This window comes from Ambystoma mexicanum, chromosome 3p (assembly GCF_040938575.1).
Source record: "Ambystoma mexicanum isolate Mex_15411 chromosome 3p, UKY_AmexF1_1, whole genome shotgun sequence".
NCBI lineage: Eukaryota > Metazoa > Chordata > Amphibia > Caudata > Ambystomatidae > Ambystoma > Ambystoma mexicanum.
In genome coordinates this window covers 412819553-412841359 of record NC_090925.1, presented here as the reverse complement: position 1 = coordinate 412841359, position 21807 = coordinate 412819553, and the positions used below count along the sequence as shown (strand labels likewise).

The 21807-nt window shown below is 46.0% G+C and overlaps 1 protein-coding gene across 1 annotated transcript; it reads right to left on the bottom strand.

Moving 5' to 3' along the window:
- Positions 1 to 5881: 5881 nt before the first annotated feature.
- LOC138580504 (phosphoenolpyruvate carboxykinase, cytosolic [GTP]-like) lies at positions 5882 to 15011 on the bottom strand. Its single transcript, XM_069651097.1, has 10 exons — positions 14872 to 15011; positions 12478 to 12751; positions 11903 to 12084; positions 10277 to 10480; positions 9982 to 10169; positions 9106 to 9268; positions 8768 to 8992; positions 8523 to 8654; positions 7405 to 7500; positions 5882 to 7108 (listed from the first exon to the last, which is right to left on the bottom strand). Exons 2-10 carry the CDS (start codon positions 12699 to 12701, stop codon positions 6654 to 6656), a joined length of 1869 nt encoding a protein of 622 aa, XP_069507198.1. The 5' UTR covers positions 12702 to 12751; positions 14872 to 15011; the 3' UTR covers positions 5882 to 6653.
- Between the last annotated feature and the right edge of the window lie 6796 nt (positions 15012 to 21807).

Here is a 21807-nt window from a genome sequence, read left to right as displayed (position 1 = left end):
AGGAGGCCACAATTAAGATGCTACCTACCCAAAGGTAGTACTCCCCCGATCCGTGGTTGTTGGCTCTGATTGAGGGTGGTTCTCAGGTGGAGCAGAAACTGGTGGGGACGACGTCAGCTGTAGCAAGACCCTTAATTGCTAGGACCTGGGGAAGAGCAGGGCCCCATGCTTTCAAGGGTGGGTGAACCACATGAGTATGGGTGAGAAAAGAGAGTCACGATATGCGGCATCACTGCCAGGTCGCAGCAGGCCATTGGACTACTGGGGACCTTTTAGGGCCTTTGTTACCCAAACTACAGGTACAGGGGACTCGAGCTCACTGCGGATACCAGCATTGGGGAAAGCCTGCTATTGCCAGGGCAGAATTAATGGTGTTTGGAAGAATAAGGTTGATACCCGCCTCGCTTTGGATCACCAGTCGTTTATTGCCAGATAGTTAAAATGTTATAGGTACGTGGGGGTAATGAGTGGGGTGCTCCCATTGACTGATGTATGCCCGGGGGGTCCTTTCTTGCATTCTTATACCTAACAGTCTTATTTAAATTGGTCAAGCGTATTGTGCTGCGTTTGATTTCGTTGGGGGGAGGAAGGTGGGCGAGTTTTGATGAGGGAGGAGGGGGTGAATTTTGATGAGGGTGTTGTTATTACCTTGTGTATCATTAAACTAATTTTTTTAAAAAAATATTTAAAAAATCTAAATTAGCTGATAAGCATTTGTAGGAACAGAACATATAATGTTGATTGAAACAAATTGCTTCATCTCACTTGTCCTCTGTCTCCCTCCTCCATCACCCACCTGGCCAATGTCTTAACAATGTCAGGCCCTGGGCAAGGATTGATGGACTAGGGAAAAGGGAGGGCATGAGGGCTAAGTGAATATGAGAGCAGATCCAGTAACCACATGAACCATGGAACTTCCAGTGCTGCCAACGAGAAGCAAAGACACACGTCTGACTGCAAGGACCTCAACATTTAATGCAAATAACAGATGCTACCACTACCAAACTCCCAGAACTATTGGTAATACTTGTTTTCTTGACCTCAGGATTACAAGATGAGTCTGCCTTGTTGGTTCTAACAACATGAACATGCTGGTTTCACGCAGCTCTTTGCATAGCACTAGAAACTGCTGTGATGTTCATATAGTAGCCTGCTTCATGGTATCATATTAGCTGGCACCCGCAAATCTTTGTCCTCTCTCACACAATCCTAATCTGAATGCATAGTAACTTCTGAGTTACAAGAGCCTTTCCCAGAGTCTTTAGCTCACTATCTTTCACAGAGGAGAAATATCCAAAACAATTCAGTCTTTGTCCTGCCCCAGGGCATTGGAGCACCGAAATGCGAGGAAATTCTCCTCTGAACAAGAGTACCAACAGCATACTCAGACAAGTGTTGCGGTCTAGTTGGACCTCATCAGTAGGGTGGAGCTGTGCCTCTCTAGGAATAGTGAACAAGGGGTCCACGTCTGGATTCCCCTAGTGACTTAGGGTGCGACCCAAAAGTTACTTAAATTATGCAAAAAACAGGAGGGGTCCTGAGAGTCCATCTGCCAGACATTAGTCCTGGTTACGAGAGCCATAACCAGATTATTTTGATCACTATCTTTCACAGAGGAGAAATATCCAAACATATCAGTCTTTGTCCTGCACTAGGGCAGTCAAACACTGAAATGCTAGGCAATTCTCCTTTGAATAAGAGTACCAAGAGCAACCCCAGACACTTGTTTTGGTCTGTGCCTCTCTAAGAATAGTAAACACATGGTCCATGTCTGGATTCCCCTAGTAATTTAGGGTGAGACCCAAAAGTTACTTAAATTATGCAAAGATCAAGGGGGGACCTGGGAGTCAATTTGCTGGAAATTAGTCCTGGTTGCGAGAACCTTACCCAGATTCTTTAGTTTACTATCTTTCATAGAGGAGAAATATCCAAAACGTTATCAGTCTTAATCCTGCCCTAGTGCAGTTATACACCAAAATGCTAGGCAATTCTCCTCAGAACAAAAGTACCAACAGCATACCCAGACACATGTTTTGGCTGGTTGGAGCTCACCAGCACTGGAGCTGTGCCCAGGGCTCAAGTCGAGGGTACACGTGGGGGAACGGAGTCCCCCCACTTTATTCAGAGGGTGGACTCAGTCCCCCCAGCTAAAATGAGAAACATTGAATGTCCTCTTTCAATATATGATTTAAAGGCGACCTCAGGGATCAAAAACCGCAGTTGTCAGGCTTGTAGGCCGCACACTTCACCACTGCACTATATAACCTGATGTAAAATGACAAACAACTGAAGGTAAAATTTCGCATTTCGGTACTGCAAGTCCCAGGGAAAACATTTTTATTGGTTCTTTGAGTTTAAAACATGCACATGTTATAACGTTTTCAAAAACATTATTAGAAGAAAATATCCTTTCTTCCCTACTGATGAGGTCCAACCAGACCGAAACACATGACTGGAGTTGCTGTTGGTACTCTTGTTCAGAGGTGCCTTGCCTAACATTACAGTGCTGGACTGCCCCAGGGCAGGACAAAGAGTGATATGTTTTGGATATTTCTCCTCTGAGAAAGATAGTGAGCTAAAGAATCTGGGTAAGGCTCTCATAACTAGGACACCCCTTGTTTTTTGGGACTATGTGTCTACACATAGTCCCAGACATGCAGTACTCAGCCCCCCGCAGGGAGCCCCCATTCAGAAGGCAAGAGTTTGTGGATTGATGGAGACAGAAAGTATGTTCTTGCTGCAGCTTCAAGGGAGACCTGTCGCTTTAATCAGAAACCACAGAGTGCTCCATTAACTAGAGAGACCCTTTGATCCACAACAGACCAGAAGATGAGCGGGGCTTAGTATTACATGTTTTCACCCATTTACCTTTTCTGTTGTAAAGCACTCTGGTTATGACCTCATGCATCTAGGAGATTGTTGGTGGGGACCAGTATTTGATTCATTATTGTAGGCTTAGCCCACACCAATCACTGTGGCCCAGTAGGCTTTAAAATAGGGCTGAGCCTCTCTTTTGAGCAGATCATCTGAAGACTTTGCAAGGAGTAAGAAGAAGAACTCATTTGATCCTGGCTGAAGGTACAGTCTGCCTTACAGACTGCCTTAGGACATTCTGGCCTACAGCTTCCGCCAGTGAAGGAAGGCCAGAATGTCCAAAGAGGGAAGCAAGATCCCACCCCTAAACATCTCCCAGTGAACAGGGGGATATACTGAATCCAGAGGACCCTCCAACAGCTCCAGAACTGGTAACCACCCAGCACACAGCGTGCCCTGCTAGACTCTGCAAGCAAGATTCGGAGGTGGGAAGTGCCAGAGAGTCTCTGAACCAAACCCAGGACAAGGCCGGTGACTGCAACACTCCCCTCAACTTTGGGCCATCCACTTTAAAGTACGTCACAAGCCCAGTGAAGTAGCTCGAAGTGGTGAATCGACAAGCATTAACCACTGTCTGCCTTAAATGGCATTTTTGAGCCAGTCGAGCCCCTTGAGGTGCAACCAACTGCACTGGTGCCTGATACCCGCTGCTGTCTTGCGTGTTGAACTCAGTCGCAGGAGCTGCAAAGCACCTGAAACCGACTTGACCCTATCGAGCACCAAGAACCTCTACAAGCACAAAGTACATTGTGGTTGTGTCCCCCTGTTATTTCTCTGAAGGCCCCTAGTGAAACTTTGCAACCCTTTGCTCCCTTTGTGTTGAAACCTAATATTCTTGAACTATTGTGATTATTTACTTTACCAACTACCATCCTGCCTGTATCCAGAGTGCATCCCTTTTCCTTCTTGAAACTGTCCTCTTCATTGCTTTACAGGCCGAGTTGTATTTTGTAGTGTGCTAGAACTGTCTGTTGAATAATAATAAAGTAGATATCTTTATACAACCTTGACAGGACAGTCCCTTTTTATCATTGGGTAATAATTGTACTTCCGATGTGCTGCAACTAATCAACGATCCACGACCTTGAGGAGATAAGCCTGATGTTACGTCCACATTACCAAAATTGGACAAAGAGGTTTATAATTTGCTTGTGTTTCCAATCTGTTCTGATCCCTTCTGGTGTACTATATTGATGGTTTACAAACCGATATTCATCCCTGGACCAATGGTGCCCCGGATGTTGATTTGTCAAAACTTCATGTGCAAAACTGGTAAAATACATCAATTTCAAATATAGAGAATGTTCTACTGAGAGTTTTCTGAGATTCTGTAACACCACATATGCTACAATTGTACAAAATGGGAATGTACTGGGCTTGTCAAACTGGGAATATACTGAGTCAATTAAACTGGGAGTACACTGGGATCCTAAATTGTCCTAATAGCAGGATTGTAAAACTGAGAACATATTTGAATTGAAGAAAAAGCACTATTTTGGAGTTGCAAAACTCAGAGTATACTGGGTTGAAAAACTGGGAGTAGACGTGGTTCTCAAATAATGCGCTGCACTGTGACGCCCTTAAAAGTCAAGCTCTAGGTATCCTGTGATTGTTACTATGGATTTACACTGAGATTGTGTAAACTGGAATTGTCGAGAGGATATGATTGGAAAAGTCCCACAATGGCCTGCCTTTTTGGAGGGTGGTTGAGGTGGGCTGGGCAAGGCATTTGGCCCACACCTGCCAGCTAACAAGCCAATTGCAGATAATGTAGAAGTCTACATTTCTTTGTCTTGGCTGCAATCCCACTGCCAGTCAAGCCCATAGCCCACAACAGGGAGGATTGCCCTCTCTTTGGGCAGCTGCAACAGACAGTGAAACCTTCTTGGTGAGGGCAGGTAGGGCCAACAGTGATGGGTTACGTGAAGAGTATGAAAACAAGTAATAGAGGAGCATTACAAGTTTGTTGTCATGGTAATCAAATGGCGGTAATGCGTTACTATATTTATTGGCAGTAACGGAATTCGCACGATTTTTATTGCAACGCAAATGTGTACATTTGACTTTGAACTAGAGGATTTACCTCCAGCGCCCTGGGGGAGGAACATTCTTCATTTCGACATGGGAAAGTGAAAGATTTACCATGGGCAGAATTAGCACTTGTTATAAATGTTCCAAATACCCTAAGAAGTCAAATGATCTGCAAAAATGGGGATTAGCAGTGCCATGACACCATTCATAGCTCAGGGCAACACGTTCATGTTGGAAACAGGACAATGCAGCACAACACGGGACCGAATCCGGATCCCGCGCTCAGAAGCTTATCTCTAGTATTAAGCATTTTATAAAGAACAATTATTAAAAGAGCAATTAATACAGAGTGGCCGCAACAGTAACCGATTTTGGTGGGATCTCCTTGTGATTTCCATAGAAATACTGCCAAAATGTATCTGGAATTCTTGATGTGGGGCCTAATGGAAACTAGAAATTGTGGGCACATGGGCATAATGTGAACATGCAATGATGCACTAAATTGGCACACAAGAAACTGGCCATGATTTGCCAACAGGCTATAATGGAAACTACCAATGGTCTGCTAGGTGTGCATGGGGTCATTTGATAACTTGTCATACATAGTTCAAACTGGTAAAGATTTGCTATATATATATATATATATATATATATATATATATATATATATATATATATATATATATATGTACATACATATATATATATATATATATATATATATATATATATATATATATATATGTACGTACATATATATATATATATCGATCATAATCTTTAATTGTCAAAATATTTGGTGCTTTATAGTTGCATTGCAACTTGGATCGTTTATACAGGGAACCGCGTTGAATTTACAGGCTCCACCCCCACTCCTAGACCCGTATCTCATTAAGGCTGTGGCGATGCAGTTTCAGAGAAGAGACGCATTCAAAAGAATATTAACATATTATTTAATAATTATAACAGAACAGTGGTAGAACAATCTTTGAATTTCGGTAAATATGCTAAAATAAATACAAGTCATCACAAATGGAATACACGCACTTTAAAAAAAAAATAATCACTGGAGAAATAGTTATATATTTCTAAATATACGCACACGCTTACTCATTTTAAATATGAATGAGAACAGAGACCTATCCGTTTCAGTCATACATTCCTTCCTCTATCATCTTGCAATTGCTCATTGGCTACATAGAATACAGTTTAAAACAATCATCTCCTGAAGCTTGCAGGAAAAATGGGTGACAATATAAGAATTCCATCCATTCTTATATTGTTTCAGGATTCAGTGATCCGGAAGCATTTACTAAATCCCACAAAGGGAGGTGATGCAAGGGTGCAGTTTTTAGGTTTCCCTTCATTTCGTTAACACATATCCTTATAGGAACTCCCTGAACCGAGGCAGAGGCGTTTGGCAATTGATCAATGCAGGCGATTTCACAAGGGAAGCCTAGTACGCCATTGGCCCCAGTTACACAGCACCATATAGCCTATGATGTAGACACACTTAAACAATCCTCGTAAGTAGTGGAGATGCCATGCTAATGGCATCCACTCAACTCTAACTCTTCTGGGCCTCCGTGCATCTCCTGAGTAGGCAATTCAAGTACACAGACTAGATCAGCCGCAACGCACTAGTAAGTAAACCTGGGCATTTATCTGCTTCCTGAGGCTGGAAAAGTTTGAGTTACTATTAACTTCTTTTCATAGAATGATTAATAAGTCTCTCGTTGATCGAAAAGTCACAACTGCTTAATTCTGTTCTCCAGTTCCAGAAGCTCCCTCTCTATTTCATACGGGAGGTCAGAGTTCACTTGTTCATCGAAGTATTTCTTGATGTCTTCCACCTCATCCTCCCAGAACTCTCTGGACAGGTGGAACAGCTCTGCCATGTTGACGTCCCCCAGTCCCTTTAAGTTGAGGTCTCCTGCGGTTGGCACATAGCCAATGGGAGTGTGCTTTGCACACTCTTCACCGTTGATCCTTCTGAACATCCACTCCAGCACACGGGAGTTCTCTCCATACCCGGGCCAGAGGTAGTTGCCTTCAGCATCTTTGCGGAACCAGTTGACATGGAAGATCCTGGGCAGTTTGGCAGCGGGGAATTGCTCCATGCTCAGCCAATGGGCAAGGTAGCGACCAAAGTTGTAGCCGAAGAAAGGCCTCATGGCAAAAGGATCATGCATGATAACCTTGCCTGCAATAAGAGGAACATGGGATCACAAGTCAATTTTATTAAAGTTTTAAAGGTTTACTCTGATGTCTGCAAACATGTTTAGTAAACATTTTCCTTCAAAGATAAGGAAAAGTCCAAGGCAGACCAGTTTGGCTAAGATGCACCACCTGATGAGGACACTGAGGTGTATAAAGAATGGTAGGGCTGGGGAAAGGTAAGTTGCATATCAGGGCATTTTCTCTGATGATATGATGCCGCTGTCACATAGGAGAGCTACTCTGGTATATTTCATAGTGTGCACTTGAATCCTGACTTACCTTTGTGCTCTGCAGCTGCTGTGGATTCAGACCTCATGGCGGCCCCTACAAACACCCCGTGCTTCCAGTTCAGAGCTTCATACACCAGAGGGACACCTGCAGATCACAAGAGAGTACGTTCAGAAAAGATCTGAGCGACCAAATGCCTCCATCATATTGCCTTCCGTACAACTAAGGCAGGCTCTGCTGTTACCATGCCCTGTCTATTATTTCTTGCAAGCCTTATTCCAAGTCAAAATGTCTCCAAAGTAGCTTTAGGGCACTGCCACTGGTAGCTTAAGGGCACTTCAACTGGTAGTTTAGGGAGCTGCCATTGATGAAAGGATAAAGTTGGTCAGGTGACATAGCTCTGGATGTGAGGGACAGGCAAGGCCTTTATTTCAGACACAGGGGAAGGCGTTAAATGCAAATTTAAAAGGGAGCTTCTGTTTTGGATTGGAAGTGGCCAGTCGTTTTTTTATGTAGGTCAAAAGTCAGATATCTAAAAATGTTGACCGGACCTGCCTCCTACGGAACTGAACATCCTAAATTTCACATTGGATTGTTGTGGGGCAGAGAAACAGTAGTCAGCCATCTAAGTAGCCCAATTACACGCCATGATCACTTCACGTAGAGTGGCAAAAATCCATGCTTATGAACAAGCAACATCAATGGGTGCTGGTTACAGGGATGAGAGGGTGCCATTAGGTCGACAGTGTTAAGGAGATATGGGGTGCCCTCTGAAAACTTCATCGGGAATGCAGCGGGCAGCACAATCAAAGATACAGTCGGAGCAAAAGGGCCTGTAGCTTGCGAGCAGAAAGCCTAGACAGCCTGCGACTGGCAAAGAACTCAGATCTGTTTCTGGGACGTCTTGTGAGCTCTATCTTAGTGGTATTAATGAACACATTCTACTTGCAAATGCTGCTCATTTCGGAGTGCGCGTTGACATGTGTAGGCAGGAAATCAGTGCTCTCGAATATTAAAGAGTTGGCAAGATCTGTGGCACATTAATTTTATGGATCATGCTCTCTTGGAATATTCACATTTAATGCATGATCATATAATTACTATGTGTATGTTCATTGCAGAAAAAGCAGGCAGCGTTTGGCTCTCTTCATATTTTTCATTACTGTTACCTTTGGGTCTTCGTCCTCCAAATATGATGCCCTCTATGGGTACGCCTTCTGGAGATTCCCATGCTGGGTCAATGATGGGGCACTGGCTGGCAGGAGTGCAAAACCTGGAATTGGGGTGGGCACAAGGCTCATCTGAGAGGGAGGATAAGGGAAGGTGTAAGAACGGCTGATAATACAAAGCAGACTGAAAAGAGTGAGCAGACCATGGCAAGAATGATCTACTATCGCAGCACGCGCCACCTTACCACTATCCTCAGTCCATTCCTTGTTCTTCCATGAAGTCAGGGTCTCCCCAGGTTCCAGGGTCTCCCCGATACCCTCCCAGTAGATGCCACCATCACTAGTCTCCCCAACATTGGTGAAGATTGTGTTCCTCTCTATCGTCTTCATGGCGTTTGGGTTTGTCTTGATTGATGTGCCAGGTGCAACCCCAAAAAATCCATTCTCTGGATTAATCGCCCTGAGGTTTCCTGCAACACAATACCATGAGGGATCAGAAAATAAAGACTTGCACTGGGTGTAGTGAGACATCCTAAAACCATTCCACAAACATAAGCCACAGCCTTTGATATAGACCGGTTACCTTTATCATCAAACTTCATCCAGGCAATATCGTCTCCCACGCACTCGATTTTCCACCCTGGCAAAGATGGGTTCATCATCGCCAGGTTGGTTTTCCCACAGGCACTGGGAAAGGCGGCTGCAAAATACTTCTTCTCACCCTGAGGATTTGTGATGCCCAATATCTGTCATAACAAAAGGAGATGTTTGTTTGCTGCCAAGAGGCCATCATTTTATTACAGCAAAAGAAAAATATATCTGTACTAGCCTCTTTTCAAAAAAGGAGCAGAGTGTCTTTGTCAAACTTTCCCACCGACTGACAAAAAACTGTTGAAAGAATATATCTCTATAATCTTTATGCCCAACATTGGAATAATTTTGGGGCAAACGATGTTAGATTTTAGAAATGGCCCTTAAACACGTTCGACACATATTCCTTGCATATGCATTTTCTGTTACCCTTCCCTCTCAAAGTTCTGCATCCTGTGCGTTCGATTCCCAGCATGCTCATTTCCTGATCTGCTCCACCCCCACACATTCTATTTCCTGTTCCCTGCATTTTCTGAATTTCCATTTCCTGTTCTGCTCCCCTGCCATGCGTTCTATTTCCTATACTCTCTATTGCTTGGGTCCCCATTTCCTGTTATGTGCCCCTCTGTTTCCCCTTCTACTGATTTCCTGTCCCCACAAAGTGGCTGCTTATCCGGTTCTCATAGTACTTTATTGCTATGCCATGTTAACCTCTTCTACTTTCCTAAGGACCATTAGATACCTAAATATCCCCTTCACATCTCAAATGATGGAAAAGAAAGAACATTGACATATGCCCTAGAATTTGATGGCATTTTCAATGTACATGGCAATCTATTAGTTTTGTTTTGCTAAAGAAATGCCTTACCAGCATGTGTTCGGCCAGCCATCCCTCTTCCTTGGCAATTCTGCTGGCAATCCTTAGAGCAAAGCACTTTTTCCCCAGCAAGGAGTTTCCGCCATAGCCGCTGCCAAAGGACACAATCTCTTTGCGGTCAGGAATGTGGGCGATGAGCGTCAGGTCAGGGTTGCACGGCCAGTTGTTCACCAAGAGTTCTGTGAACACAAAATAAATGCATTACTACTGAGACCGCACTCATTGACATGGGCAGGCTTGGCTACAAGAGGAGAGGAAGAGCTACCCGGCTCTGCGGTTAACATACTTTCCAGCGGTAAGGGGTAGCCGACTGAATGGAGACATTTCACAAACTCGCCGCTCCCGAGGGATCTCAAGACCTCTGTACCCATGCGGGTCATGATCCTCATGCTGGCCACGACATAGGGAGAATCTGTGAGCTCAATCCCGATCTTGGAGAGCGGAGATCCAATGGGTCCCATGCTGAAGGGGATGACGTACATGGTGCGACCTAGAAAACAAAGGATTTCAAATTAAGGAAATTTGACATCGAGTAAACTCAATGAAAACATGAATTTATCTTTAACAGGACCTAATACTTTCAAGTCTCATTGTGAGGTTCCATTCATCCTGAAAATCCATCACTCGAAGAGAGGAGAAGCTTGTCACCGGGAAAAACCTGACTTTCTCTACGTGTCTATATATAGCCCTGTAGATCCATCAACCCTTTAACCTCTCTAGTCCATTTAAGGCATTATGTAGAAGATGACGGGCATCTGCACACCGGGCGTCATTACAAGTCTGCCGGTCCAGAAATAAGGGTGCCGGTAGCAACGTACCGGCACCCTTTCCAGACCGGCAGACTACAACTCTGCTTTCCAGGGCCACTGCGCCAGGCAGGTCTGACCTGCAGGGCGTAACTGCCCTGGAAAGCAGAGTTGTCACGGAAGCACCCGCACCGTTAGAAATGGTGCCAGTGCTTCTGAGTCCCCATTCCCGTGGAGTCCTACGGGACTCCAAGGGATCTGGGGCTTACCAAATTCGCCACCTCACCCGCTCCGCCGGGACTTGTAATGTCCCAGTGACATTGGGAAGTCAGGCGGCATATTCAGTGTCACAAGGACGGTGGCAATCCGCCAGTAGTACCGGTAGGTTACTACCACCCTCGCATTGAGGCCTATTGCGTACCCATAACCATGCAATATATCCGCCACCAACCTATCAATCTATCTGTTTAGCAATATCTCTACTTGTCAATCACACAAAGTCATGATTATTTTACCCCACATATCATTAGTTCTTTTAGCAGATGTATCACTCTTGTATGTCCATTGAGACACACCCGAGCACACTCGTAGTCTTGCTCACAATCCTTATTTGAACCCTATAGTTACATCTTACATTCCCAATATTACTTTGTATCTAATCTAAATGTCCTAGCCCTTGGTTGTGCTAAAGCAGTTCGTCTTTCTCTACTTTTTGATGATCGGGTGGGACGCTGACCTGGCTTTGACTTAAAATCTCCTTTGTTTTGAAAGGTGTAGAGATATAGAGTACATGATAATGCGTGATGTCTTGATCATCATGTGCAGGTTCGAAATGCAGGCGACTGGGGAGCATTCAAAAGCATTTTGACAGCTTGTAAACTCCCCTTTTGAGCTTCACTCTTAGGGTTTGTGTGACTGTCGGCCTCAATAAACAGCGATAGACTAGCACAGGTCCATTGATATCACTCTGTCCTATAACAATTACTTTTGTATGGTTGAGTGTCCACCTAAGGGAACAGGTGATTAAAACAAACATGTCCCAGGAAGTCAAAGATCTTCACCAGAAGAAAATGGGACTGAGCCGATAGACCATCCAAGATCACAACAGTTGACTTTGGTGCAGTCGCTGGGAACATGCCTTTCACAAACCTTTTTTTGGCCCTTACCTTTCATGCATCCAGGAAACCTGGCTTTAAATGCCTTATTGAAGTCCCCCTCTGACATCCAGCGACCGAGCTGACTGGTTCCAGTTTTGCATCTCGGGACGGTGTCCCTTTCCTCTTGAGTAATGATCACTGTCCTGCTTTCTATCCGTGCCACATCCCGGGGGTCAGTGAGGGCCAGCCAGCTATCGAAAGGTGAAATGGAGGAGACTGTGTCAGCACACTAGAACAAATACAGTGTGACTGCCAAGCCAGAATTGCTATCAGACGGGGCTATCAGACACAAGTGTACCACAGAGCATGCCAGGGTGTTCTGTGAAATGTGTTTGTATTACAGAAGAATTGAAAGTTCATGCAATTGAAAGCCCTGTCCATACAGTTCAGTGCTGAAATGTTTTTAAGGAAGCTTTATCGCTTTATCCTCTCACAGTTTCTGACGTATCATTATAACTTCTATTGCCTTGAATGGACACCTCTCCAAGGCCTCAGAGCCACATCAACACTGAATAACATACTCAAGTAAACAGGCACATTTCCAAAGAGTGCAAATGTGCAAAGAGAGCATGTCCATCACTTACCAGTTCTCATACTTGCTCAGCCTCTTGACCATGCCCCGCGTCTCCATAAGTTCTAGGATCCTGTCGTTCTCCTCTTCGGACCCGTCACAGATGTGGATGTTCTCGGGCTGGCATACCTTGGCGTTGCCCACAACAAAGGCCCTCACTTCCGAGCTCAAGCTGTTCAGGTCTCCCTGGACCATCTTGCCTGTGATCTTCATCTCGGTCTGCTGCAGGGGGGGCATCTCAGCAGGGGTGGAAGACGCTCTCAGTGATTGGACAGGAGCAAAGCAACCTGGAATTCAAGAGTTCAGACACTCAGAAAATGTAACAATGCGCCACATTTCGGGTTCTGTTATGATAATGCACTGTATAACCTCTCAATGAACGATGATGAGACAATCATTAAAGGCACATCTTTTATTAAAGTTGGAAAATATGTGATACTTGCGAAAGCATTTGTCACAGTAAGTGGGTTCCTGGTACCCGTAGGGCTGGCCTTCATAAGGATGAATGTCATCAAACTCAACCTCAATGTTAAAGCCTGGAGTAATCACTGATCCTGAATTCTGCATGACTCAGGATCCCATTGGGTCCTACAGATGGAGCGCTGCACCTTAAGAGCCTTTCCAGGCTCATCACCATCTCCACACAATTTTGCTTCCACTAATTCTACTACTTTTTCCAAGGTGCTAGAAACCTCCATCTCTGCAAAATGCTCAGACCAGGAGTATTCGTATTGTCCCCTTTCTATATCAGCACTGTGTCTGATCCACTCCCAACAAGCACCGCTACTTATACCACCGTATTCCCTCTATCTCAATCCTATCACACGATCTCGAAGGGATAGTTCTGTGTGCCCCATCCTATTCCTGCTTCTCTCAGGCCCAGCCACACTTTTGACCCTGTTTTTGTTCTTTTTTCCTCCACAGGCAATGGGATGGTATTATTTATTTATTTATTGTGCATATGTTAGGCGCTTATGCAGTTAATCACTTCTTTTTCAAAGCGATCACAGGGCAACAGGGAGGGAACATGGGATTGAAAAGAATAATACAGTGGATGATGAAGACGAACCTACTATGCCTTGTGAGTATTCAGAACGTGCAAGTGCAGCGAGAAGAGGGGCAGTGTGAGTGGGGGTGGTAGGTGCTGGAATGTCCACGCTCGTGTGTGAACAGCAGATGAAGTGCCTAGTATGGTAAGTGCTATGCGGCCTGGAGCTACATTGGATAGATAGCGCAAGCCTACAGGACAAAGATCGGTGGGTGCTGAGGCAAGTGCTGCGAGGTAGGCAGAGGCTGAAGCAATTGGGTATGGGAGGACAGGAACCTGAGGATGCATAAGGGCCCTGGTCACCAATCACAGCGACTGAGAGATTAGCAGAGGAGGGAAGAAGGGAAGGAGGAGCTGAAGAGGAAAGTCTTGAGGACCCTCTGGAATTTGAGGAAGTTCTGCTCAAGATGGAGAGGAAGGGGGAGGTTTTTCCGTAAGAGGGAGCCAACAGAAAAAAGTGATCAGCCTTCTGTTTAGCAAAGCGCTTTATACACAGACAGTTGGTGCTGGAGGACCGCAGAGGTCTAGAGGGAGAGTATTTAGTAAGATAGAGTTGCAGATAGCGTGGTCCCTGCTGCACTATTTGGTAGACAGTTACCCAGAGCAGGGGCACAACATGCCATTTTTGCTGGCAAGGTACTGGCACTGTAAGACCACTTAGGTGGTGATTAGTGCAGTAGCAAAGCGTTATAACAAATACAATACATAACATAACAAATGTATTTCGATGTTTGTATATCACCACCAGTCACAATATGGCCACTTCAAAGAGCTTGGCTGTGTTTTGAATAAAATCATGGTTAAATCTGGCCTCATTGTGATTGGCTGCAATAGTTGCCTTATCGGCCTATGGGTTAGTTCATGTCGAATTTGAAGGAAAGAGACCAGAGAAGTCATCTCTGATTGTTGGGTCCCTTTTAACACCAAATATATCAACACCGCAGGAAACACTATATAATAAGTGTGATGTGAAGCACCCCACAGGAGTAAAATATACAGATACGCTCGTGCCCTATTCAACAGCTTTGTACTGTGATGGAACATTATAAGAGTCATGTGGGTGGTTCAGATTTAGCGGTGCCATGTATGGTATGTGTTATACGTGCAACATTGTTCTTTGACATAAAGAATTCAAGGAATCAATACTACACAATCTGCTTGGTGTGACTCCCTCTGCTGGCAGGGAGAGGACCTACACCATCCACAGCTGCACTGCCAGATTGGCTACTACACATCAAAGAATGGGGTATTCAGCCCCCTTCTGTGCCACACTGCCGGTAGGCACTCATGAGCCTCAGGGGCACTTTAAGGTCTTTATTCTAAAATAAAGAAGCGTTATAAATTGCAGAATTTACTTACTTTGCTTCTCTTGAGATGCAGAGAATAAATCTGCGTTTCAGTCTTTTTCGTGTCGTCGAATTCTTCAAGGGCTCTCTCTGAAGTCTTCCTGGATTCCGAGAGTCTTCCTTGGCTCTTGAAGTCTTGGTTATCTGCAGGTGCTGCGATGCTCTTAAATAGTCCTGGAGGGTTGGAGCCCCTGCCGCGCCCCCACAGGTAAGTGGTGGAGGCTCGTCCCTGACGTCATCAGTCGTGGACTCGCCCCCTTGGAACTTGGCCCACAAACAACTGCAGCCAGAAAGGATTTGTCAAAAAATAAAGCCTCAGAGGGCAAGGTTTGATCAGATAATTGATTCAAAGAACCCCCGGTGGAGGATGTGTATTTTTCCTTCTTGCAGATGCGTACAATGTGGAACATTTGTGCAATCCGCTGCCTAGTTGACTTTTGACCTACATGCCTTCTGATGAAAGTAGGCCCGACTGTCTACGGAGGCCGTGAGAGGATGAACCTGTGCGGTAGGACGTCACTGTCTCTAGGGCTCCAGCCGCAGGTTACAGTGCACATAAAAGAGCAGAACAACAGGCAAAGGCCGGGGGCTCGACCGAGGCCTGTTTACTCGCCTTGTACACGTTCCCCGCGCACTGGATAAAGTACAGTGTGTGACGGCGGAGAAAAGCAAAGAAAACAGAAAGGCGGCCAGTCAGCGAAATGAGTATGTTCCGTTCAAGCATGTGCATTGTACTACCCTGACTGAAGTTATTGAAGTATTTGTGAATGTTTTCTCCAGTCAGCCTCGTTTTAAATGAGGCGGCACAGTAAATGGGGGAATAAAAGCGAGGCGTAATGCTTTTATGCGTCCATTTAATGCACAACTCATTTTGAAGCAATGACAAGATGGAGGAAGGGCATGGAGCAGGAGCGGAGATAAGCTCTCCGCTGTGTAGTCCTCCTCCATCTCGTGGGTGGGCCTCTTTGTACGCCTGCATGAGATTTTCAAATGCTGTACAAGTGGATTCCTAAGGAATCAACCTTGGGGTTGTACCTGTTCAAGACCACGTGGATTCCATAGGAATCTATTAGTAAACACCACCTGTAAAGCGCATTTGCAGGCACCATTTACTTTCCCATGAGATGGAGTTGATAATGGAAAGGGTAAAAGCGAGTTCACCTCGATTTTACTCTTTCCGTTTCCACTCTGCTTTGACCAGGTTTAAAATTACATGCAGGGTGACTCCCGCACGTGAGTGCAAACGTTGGCGGCCCCCTGCATTCAACGTGCAAAAGTGCAAACGTTGGCATGCAACGTTTTATTATTTTAATGTGAGGCTCAGTGTATTGCCAATTCATGGGTATAGCTGAAGGTAGGACCCGAATGGCGGATCAGGGGTTAAGTTAAAGCCTTGACCCTAATGGCATTGCACAGTTGTAAGTGGCCAGCAACCCATCCAAACTGTTCCTTGTCAGAATACACCCTCATTAATGTTGAGGGCAGGAGCAAGAAATCTGAGATTCAGGGCATTTCATTAACAATCTAAGGGCCTCATTTTAAATGTGGCAGTGACGGAAATGGAGATGTAAATGCGCGGTGTAATGCATGTATATTTGCTTTTCCCACTCTGCCCCATATTAAAGCTAGCACAAGGCAGTGGAGGGGCAACGAGCAGAGATCACATGACTGCAATGCTCACCCCCTGCATTACGTGTGAACACTTCCTTTTACACCTCCCTGACACTTTCACGCAGGCATAAAATGAACGGATTCCTATGGAATGTGCCTGGGTTTTGCAACTGGGTAAAACCAGGTGCATTCCTCAGGAATTCATTAGAAGACTTCGCCTTCCAAGCGGACTCGCAGGCAGCGCTTACTTCGGCATGGGATAGAGTGGAAAATTGAAAGAATACGTGGGAAGTGGGATTGCCTTCCTTTGACTTTTTCGTGTCCACTCCGCATCGTGGTCCTGTAACATTGCGTGCTGGGACCTGCTGGGAGTTAGCAGGCGGGTGATTGGGTAGTGAACACCTAGGCTGGTGCATGTGAAGGATGGCCAAAGATGGGACCGTGGATGTTTATGCTCTAAAATGCAGGTTAGTACAGGACGTGAGCTTGAGCCCAGGAGGTGGTGACGGCACTGGGGTCGAAGTGGAACAAGTAGGAGATGTTTATATTGAGTAGTGTTGTGGGGAAAGAGAAGAGGACACAGTCCAGTAGCAAGAGCTAGGCCTCGGAAGAAGGTGATAAGTGGGTGATCGGAGAGGGTGGGAGACAGTTTGGTGCATACAGGGTATGTCAGTAGGTCAAGGGTTCAATGCCAATGACTGACTAATGAGGATTAGTTTGGGGAGAATGCAAGTAGGAAGTTGTTACGGCACTGAGGGGGGAGGCAGGCGGATGTGTGTGGTGGGGCAGGAAACCTCCATCAGTAGAGGGGCTTTTCTCACTGCCACTCAGATATCGATTTGATTACTTTTAACGGGTTCTAATGCTAGATACCTTTGGTTGGCGAGAAGAAGTAAGAACATGGTTAGCATTATTCACTCATGGACAGGTGCCAGGAACTTATTTGTGTTCAGTCCCAGAGGGTGGTGGTTCCACATCAGAAATAAGGGTGATTGTGGAGCCTGTGTCATCAGTGAAGGGGAGACTGAGGTTGGCTTCTTAGGTTTCTTTGGTTTCCTCCAGTGGCAGGCATCACATGACCCTTAGGAGTCACTTCCTAACTTGAGAATTGTGGTGATGTATTCATTAGTGCCCACACCATTAATCTAGCAACATTACTTCAGTGTCAGAATAAGCAGAGCCAGGTGAAAAGCGGCCCAGAAGGAGCATTCAGAAAGTCCCTTGCTACTTTGTTTGTTGCTCATTTTTTCCATTTGAGTTCATAGGCTGCTCCTGGCAGCATATGTGGTATTTCTCATCTTTTGTCCCCTGACAGGCTTTCCTGTCGTTTTTTATCCTTCTTTCTTAGCAGTTGAAGCACTTTGTCTCCTTGTTCCTGAGCACCAGTCTGAAGAGACTTTGAACGGTCAAGAGACTTTGGCACAGAAGGCCATGATGTTGAAGTTTTGAACTGCACCCTCTTGCTAGAGAAGCCCAATACTGCGCTAAAATCCAGTGTGTCACCTTATCATGTGCTGAAAACGTGGGGCAGAGAAGGCAACGGCTTGAATATCCTGACATATCATTTCTGGAACACTTTTTTTTTGCATAACATTGTTTCCCACACTATTTGTAATTAGAGGTAAGGGTTGGCATTAGTTTTGTTTTAGTACAGGCCCTCTTATTTTGACAAGACACCACTAGCACTGCATGATTATTATTTGATGGTCGTAGCTTGCTTCCATCTTTAGATTTAGGACTAGACAGGCGTTTTTCAAACCTAATTGAAGTTCAATAAACACCCTTGAACTGTGGTCACTTGTGTCTGTCTCACTGTTGATACCATGCCTACCTTACATCTACGTCACGTAGGCTTTCTGCATCTTTGATTATCCAATTCTTGGCACTTGCAGATGTTTTCTTCTTTGCTTAATCTAAGAGAAATATGTTTTACGTACATGACTTGTCCTCTTTTTCTTCTTTAAATTTTTTATTGGTTTTCAACAAACAACAAACATTGCACCTCAACATGGTGGATAAAAACTACAACCCCCCGCTCCCAATTCCAAGTTCATGTATGCTCTGTGGGTAATGTACAACTGAATCTGCTGCAACCTAGCATTCCTCAAGACTTTCTTATGATATCCTTGCATCTTTTCCCACAGTCTATCGTCTATGGTCTCCCCACTCTCCTCTTTCCATCCCTGCCTGACCTGGACCAACTCTTTACCCACCTTGGACATCAGTATCTCATAAATTCTGGAGACTTCGTGACCTCCCTCTGACACCGCTTGGATAGTTCTGTAGCTGCGTCTGGCTGTTGGGACAGTTCTGTTTCTGACCACATCTTCAATAATAGCTTCATCAGCCTAGCATATGTGATGTACTCTCCGCTGTGTAAGCCTGTGTCCTCTATCAATGTGTCAAACTCCATCTTTTCCCCTTCCCGCCACACATCTCCCACTGTTTTCACACCCACTGGTTCCTAGTATTCCCCAATAGCGCACCTCAATTGTTCGTCTATGCCCCTTAGTGTTACAAGGGGGATATGTGAGGAGCACGGCTGCGTGTTCCCCATTACGGTGCAGGCTCTGTGCCAGATCTATCTGCCTAGGGCCAGCAATGCCGATCTATTTTCGTTCGGGGGGTCTGTCACCCACATCCACTCGTTTAGGAAGTAAGGTGCACATTCCGCCTTCAATAGCCTTAACTCCGGGTTAGTGTCATCAGATAACCATCTAACTACATACTGAAGCTGGCCCGCTAGATAATACACCTCGAAGTTGGGCAGCCTTATCGACTTGTCCTCTTTGCTGCCTTTGTGCCTGTCAATTATTCCTTGATGTGGCATCCTTGACCTCAGGCCAAAGACATTCTTTGTTCCACCCACAAAGCTGTTTAAAAAAAAATGTATTTATAGGACAGCACACAGGTGATCACATAAATTAACAATTAAATGCAACACCAAACCTTGACATACGAAAGCAATAAATCCCCCATCCCTTCCCCGGTGGCCCCATGGGTCAGGTTGACTCTCAGTCCGAGTGGGCCAGATTGTGCACCGATTGTTCTCTATCCGAGTGCAGAGCTCTCATGATTAGGTGCGGCTTATAGGTCAAAGCCAGGTAGTTCCGATCATGATCCAAGAGTGGCGGCCAAATGTTCGCAAAACGGTGAAGGGTGCCCGCCCTGGCTGCAGTAACCTTCTCTGCTATCAGGACCTCCCAAAGCTTAATCCACCATAGCGTCATCAGGGGACCTTCAGTAGACTTCCAAGTGCTGGCCTCAGTAATTTTTTTTCCGCCAGCAAGAGTTGGGTTATCAGGGCAGCTTTTCTGCCCATTCTCGGATAAGAGCCTGGGACTGGGACCCCCAGAAGGACATTTTCGGGCACCAAGGGGATTGCCACTTGGGTGATGTCTTTTATCGTGGCGAGGCATTGGGACCAGAATTCTCTAATCTTAGGGAAAGTCCACCACATGTGGAAATAGGACCCTGGGAATCCGCAGAGACGCCAACATTGGGTGTGTAGAGCCTGATGAAAGTGGTGCAAGCGGAGCGGGGGTAGTACCATCTTAGGAGCAGTTTGTGGGCGCACTCCCGGTTGCTAATGCAGGGGGAGGACACGCAGGTTCTCGACCAGATATTTACCCAAGTCTGATCCTCTATGGCTTGTCCCAGGTCTGCCTCCCATTGAGACATGTAAGAGGCCCTGGCGACAAAGGGGTCATCTTGCAGTAGCTTATAGAGAGTGGAGATCTTCCCCTGGGCTGGCAGATCATTCACAGTGAGTTCTAGCGGAGTGGGGGCTTGCGTTGCTGCTGCTCGTGTCAGGGGATGGGAGCACCAATGTCTCATTTGGGAATAGGTGAACCTGTCTGTTTCCGCTAACCGGAACGTCTCTTGCATTGCTCAAAGATGCGTGGGCGGCCATCCTAAAAGAGCTGGCCTAGGGATTCAAGGCCTCCCGCCACCCAGTTCTGAAAGTTCAAGGGGCAGGAGCCCGGCAAAAAGGGCCGGGTTGTGAAAGATTGGGGAGGATGGGCCCCGGCCTCCCGGGGTGCCCCTATGTTTCCGAGCCCAGTTCCACGCTTTCACCAGGTGTTTAGTAGAGGCCAAAGTATTCGGGCAGGTTCGACGCAGTGACAGGGGGACATATGGGAGAAAGCGAAGAGGAAGAGGGAAGCGGGATTGCTCGATCTCCACCCACCACGGGCGCTCCAAGGCTATTCCCAATGCCTGAAGGTGGGCTAGTTGTGCTGCAATCTGGTATCTGCGGAGGTCAGGGATCCCCAGTCCACCCAGTTTGGGACTGCCCATCATGGTTCTATGGGGGATTCTTTGCAGACGCCGCAGAGGGGAGAGCCGGATCGTGATGGGCAGAGAGGAGCAGGCATAGAGGAATTGTGGGAGGAGATTCATCTTGCAAGCCGTAATGTGGCCCAGAAGCGAGATCTCCTGCGAGAGCCAACGGTTAAGGACTTTTTCCAACTCTTCAAAGAGGGAGGGAAAGTTTGCCTGATAGACGTCTGCCGGATGGGCTGGGATCCGCACCCCCACGGAAGGGATTGTCCCGGAACTCCATTGCATTGGGCATTGCTTCTCTAGGGATTCCCTTTCCCCAGGACCTAGCCCCACCCCCAGGGCCACTGATTTCTCAAAGTTGATGGCAAAACCTGCCACTCTCCCGAACCTCTGAATTTCGGCTAGTGCCGGCTTCATAGAAGCCGAGATGTCAGTGATTGTTAATATTACGCGTAAAGGGCAATCTTGTGCTGGGAATTGCCTACTTGTAGGCCTTTGATTCGAGAGTTCAGGTGGATGCGTTGGGCCAAGGGCTCCATGGCATGGGCAAACAGCAAGAGGGTTAGGGGGCACCCTTGCCTCATTCCACACATCAGAGGAATCGGGTCAGATAGGTGGTTATTGACTCTCAGGAGAGTATAAGTGGACTGATAGTTAGCTAGGACCATCTTTTGGAAAGTTGGGCCTAAGTGAAAGGCTTCGAGGGAGAGGCACAGGAATGTCCAGTCCACTTGGTCAAAGGCTTTAGTTGCGTCTAGGGCCAGCAGGGCGAGTTGTTGCAATTCTTGATTCGCAACGTCTATTAAATTCAGGGCTCTGCGGATGTTGTCTCTTGTTGACCTGTAAGTTATGAATCCTGTCTGGTCTGGGTCTATAATATCAGGGAGAACATGGGCTAAGCGATTTGCCAAGATTTCAGAGTATATATTGATGTCAAGGTTTAGCAGTGAAATGGGCCTATATGAGGTATTGTCCCTGGGGTTCTTTCTGGGCTTAAGAATAAGAACCGTGGTCGACTACTGCAAAGAGGGGGGTAATACTCTCCATGGTGGCG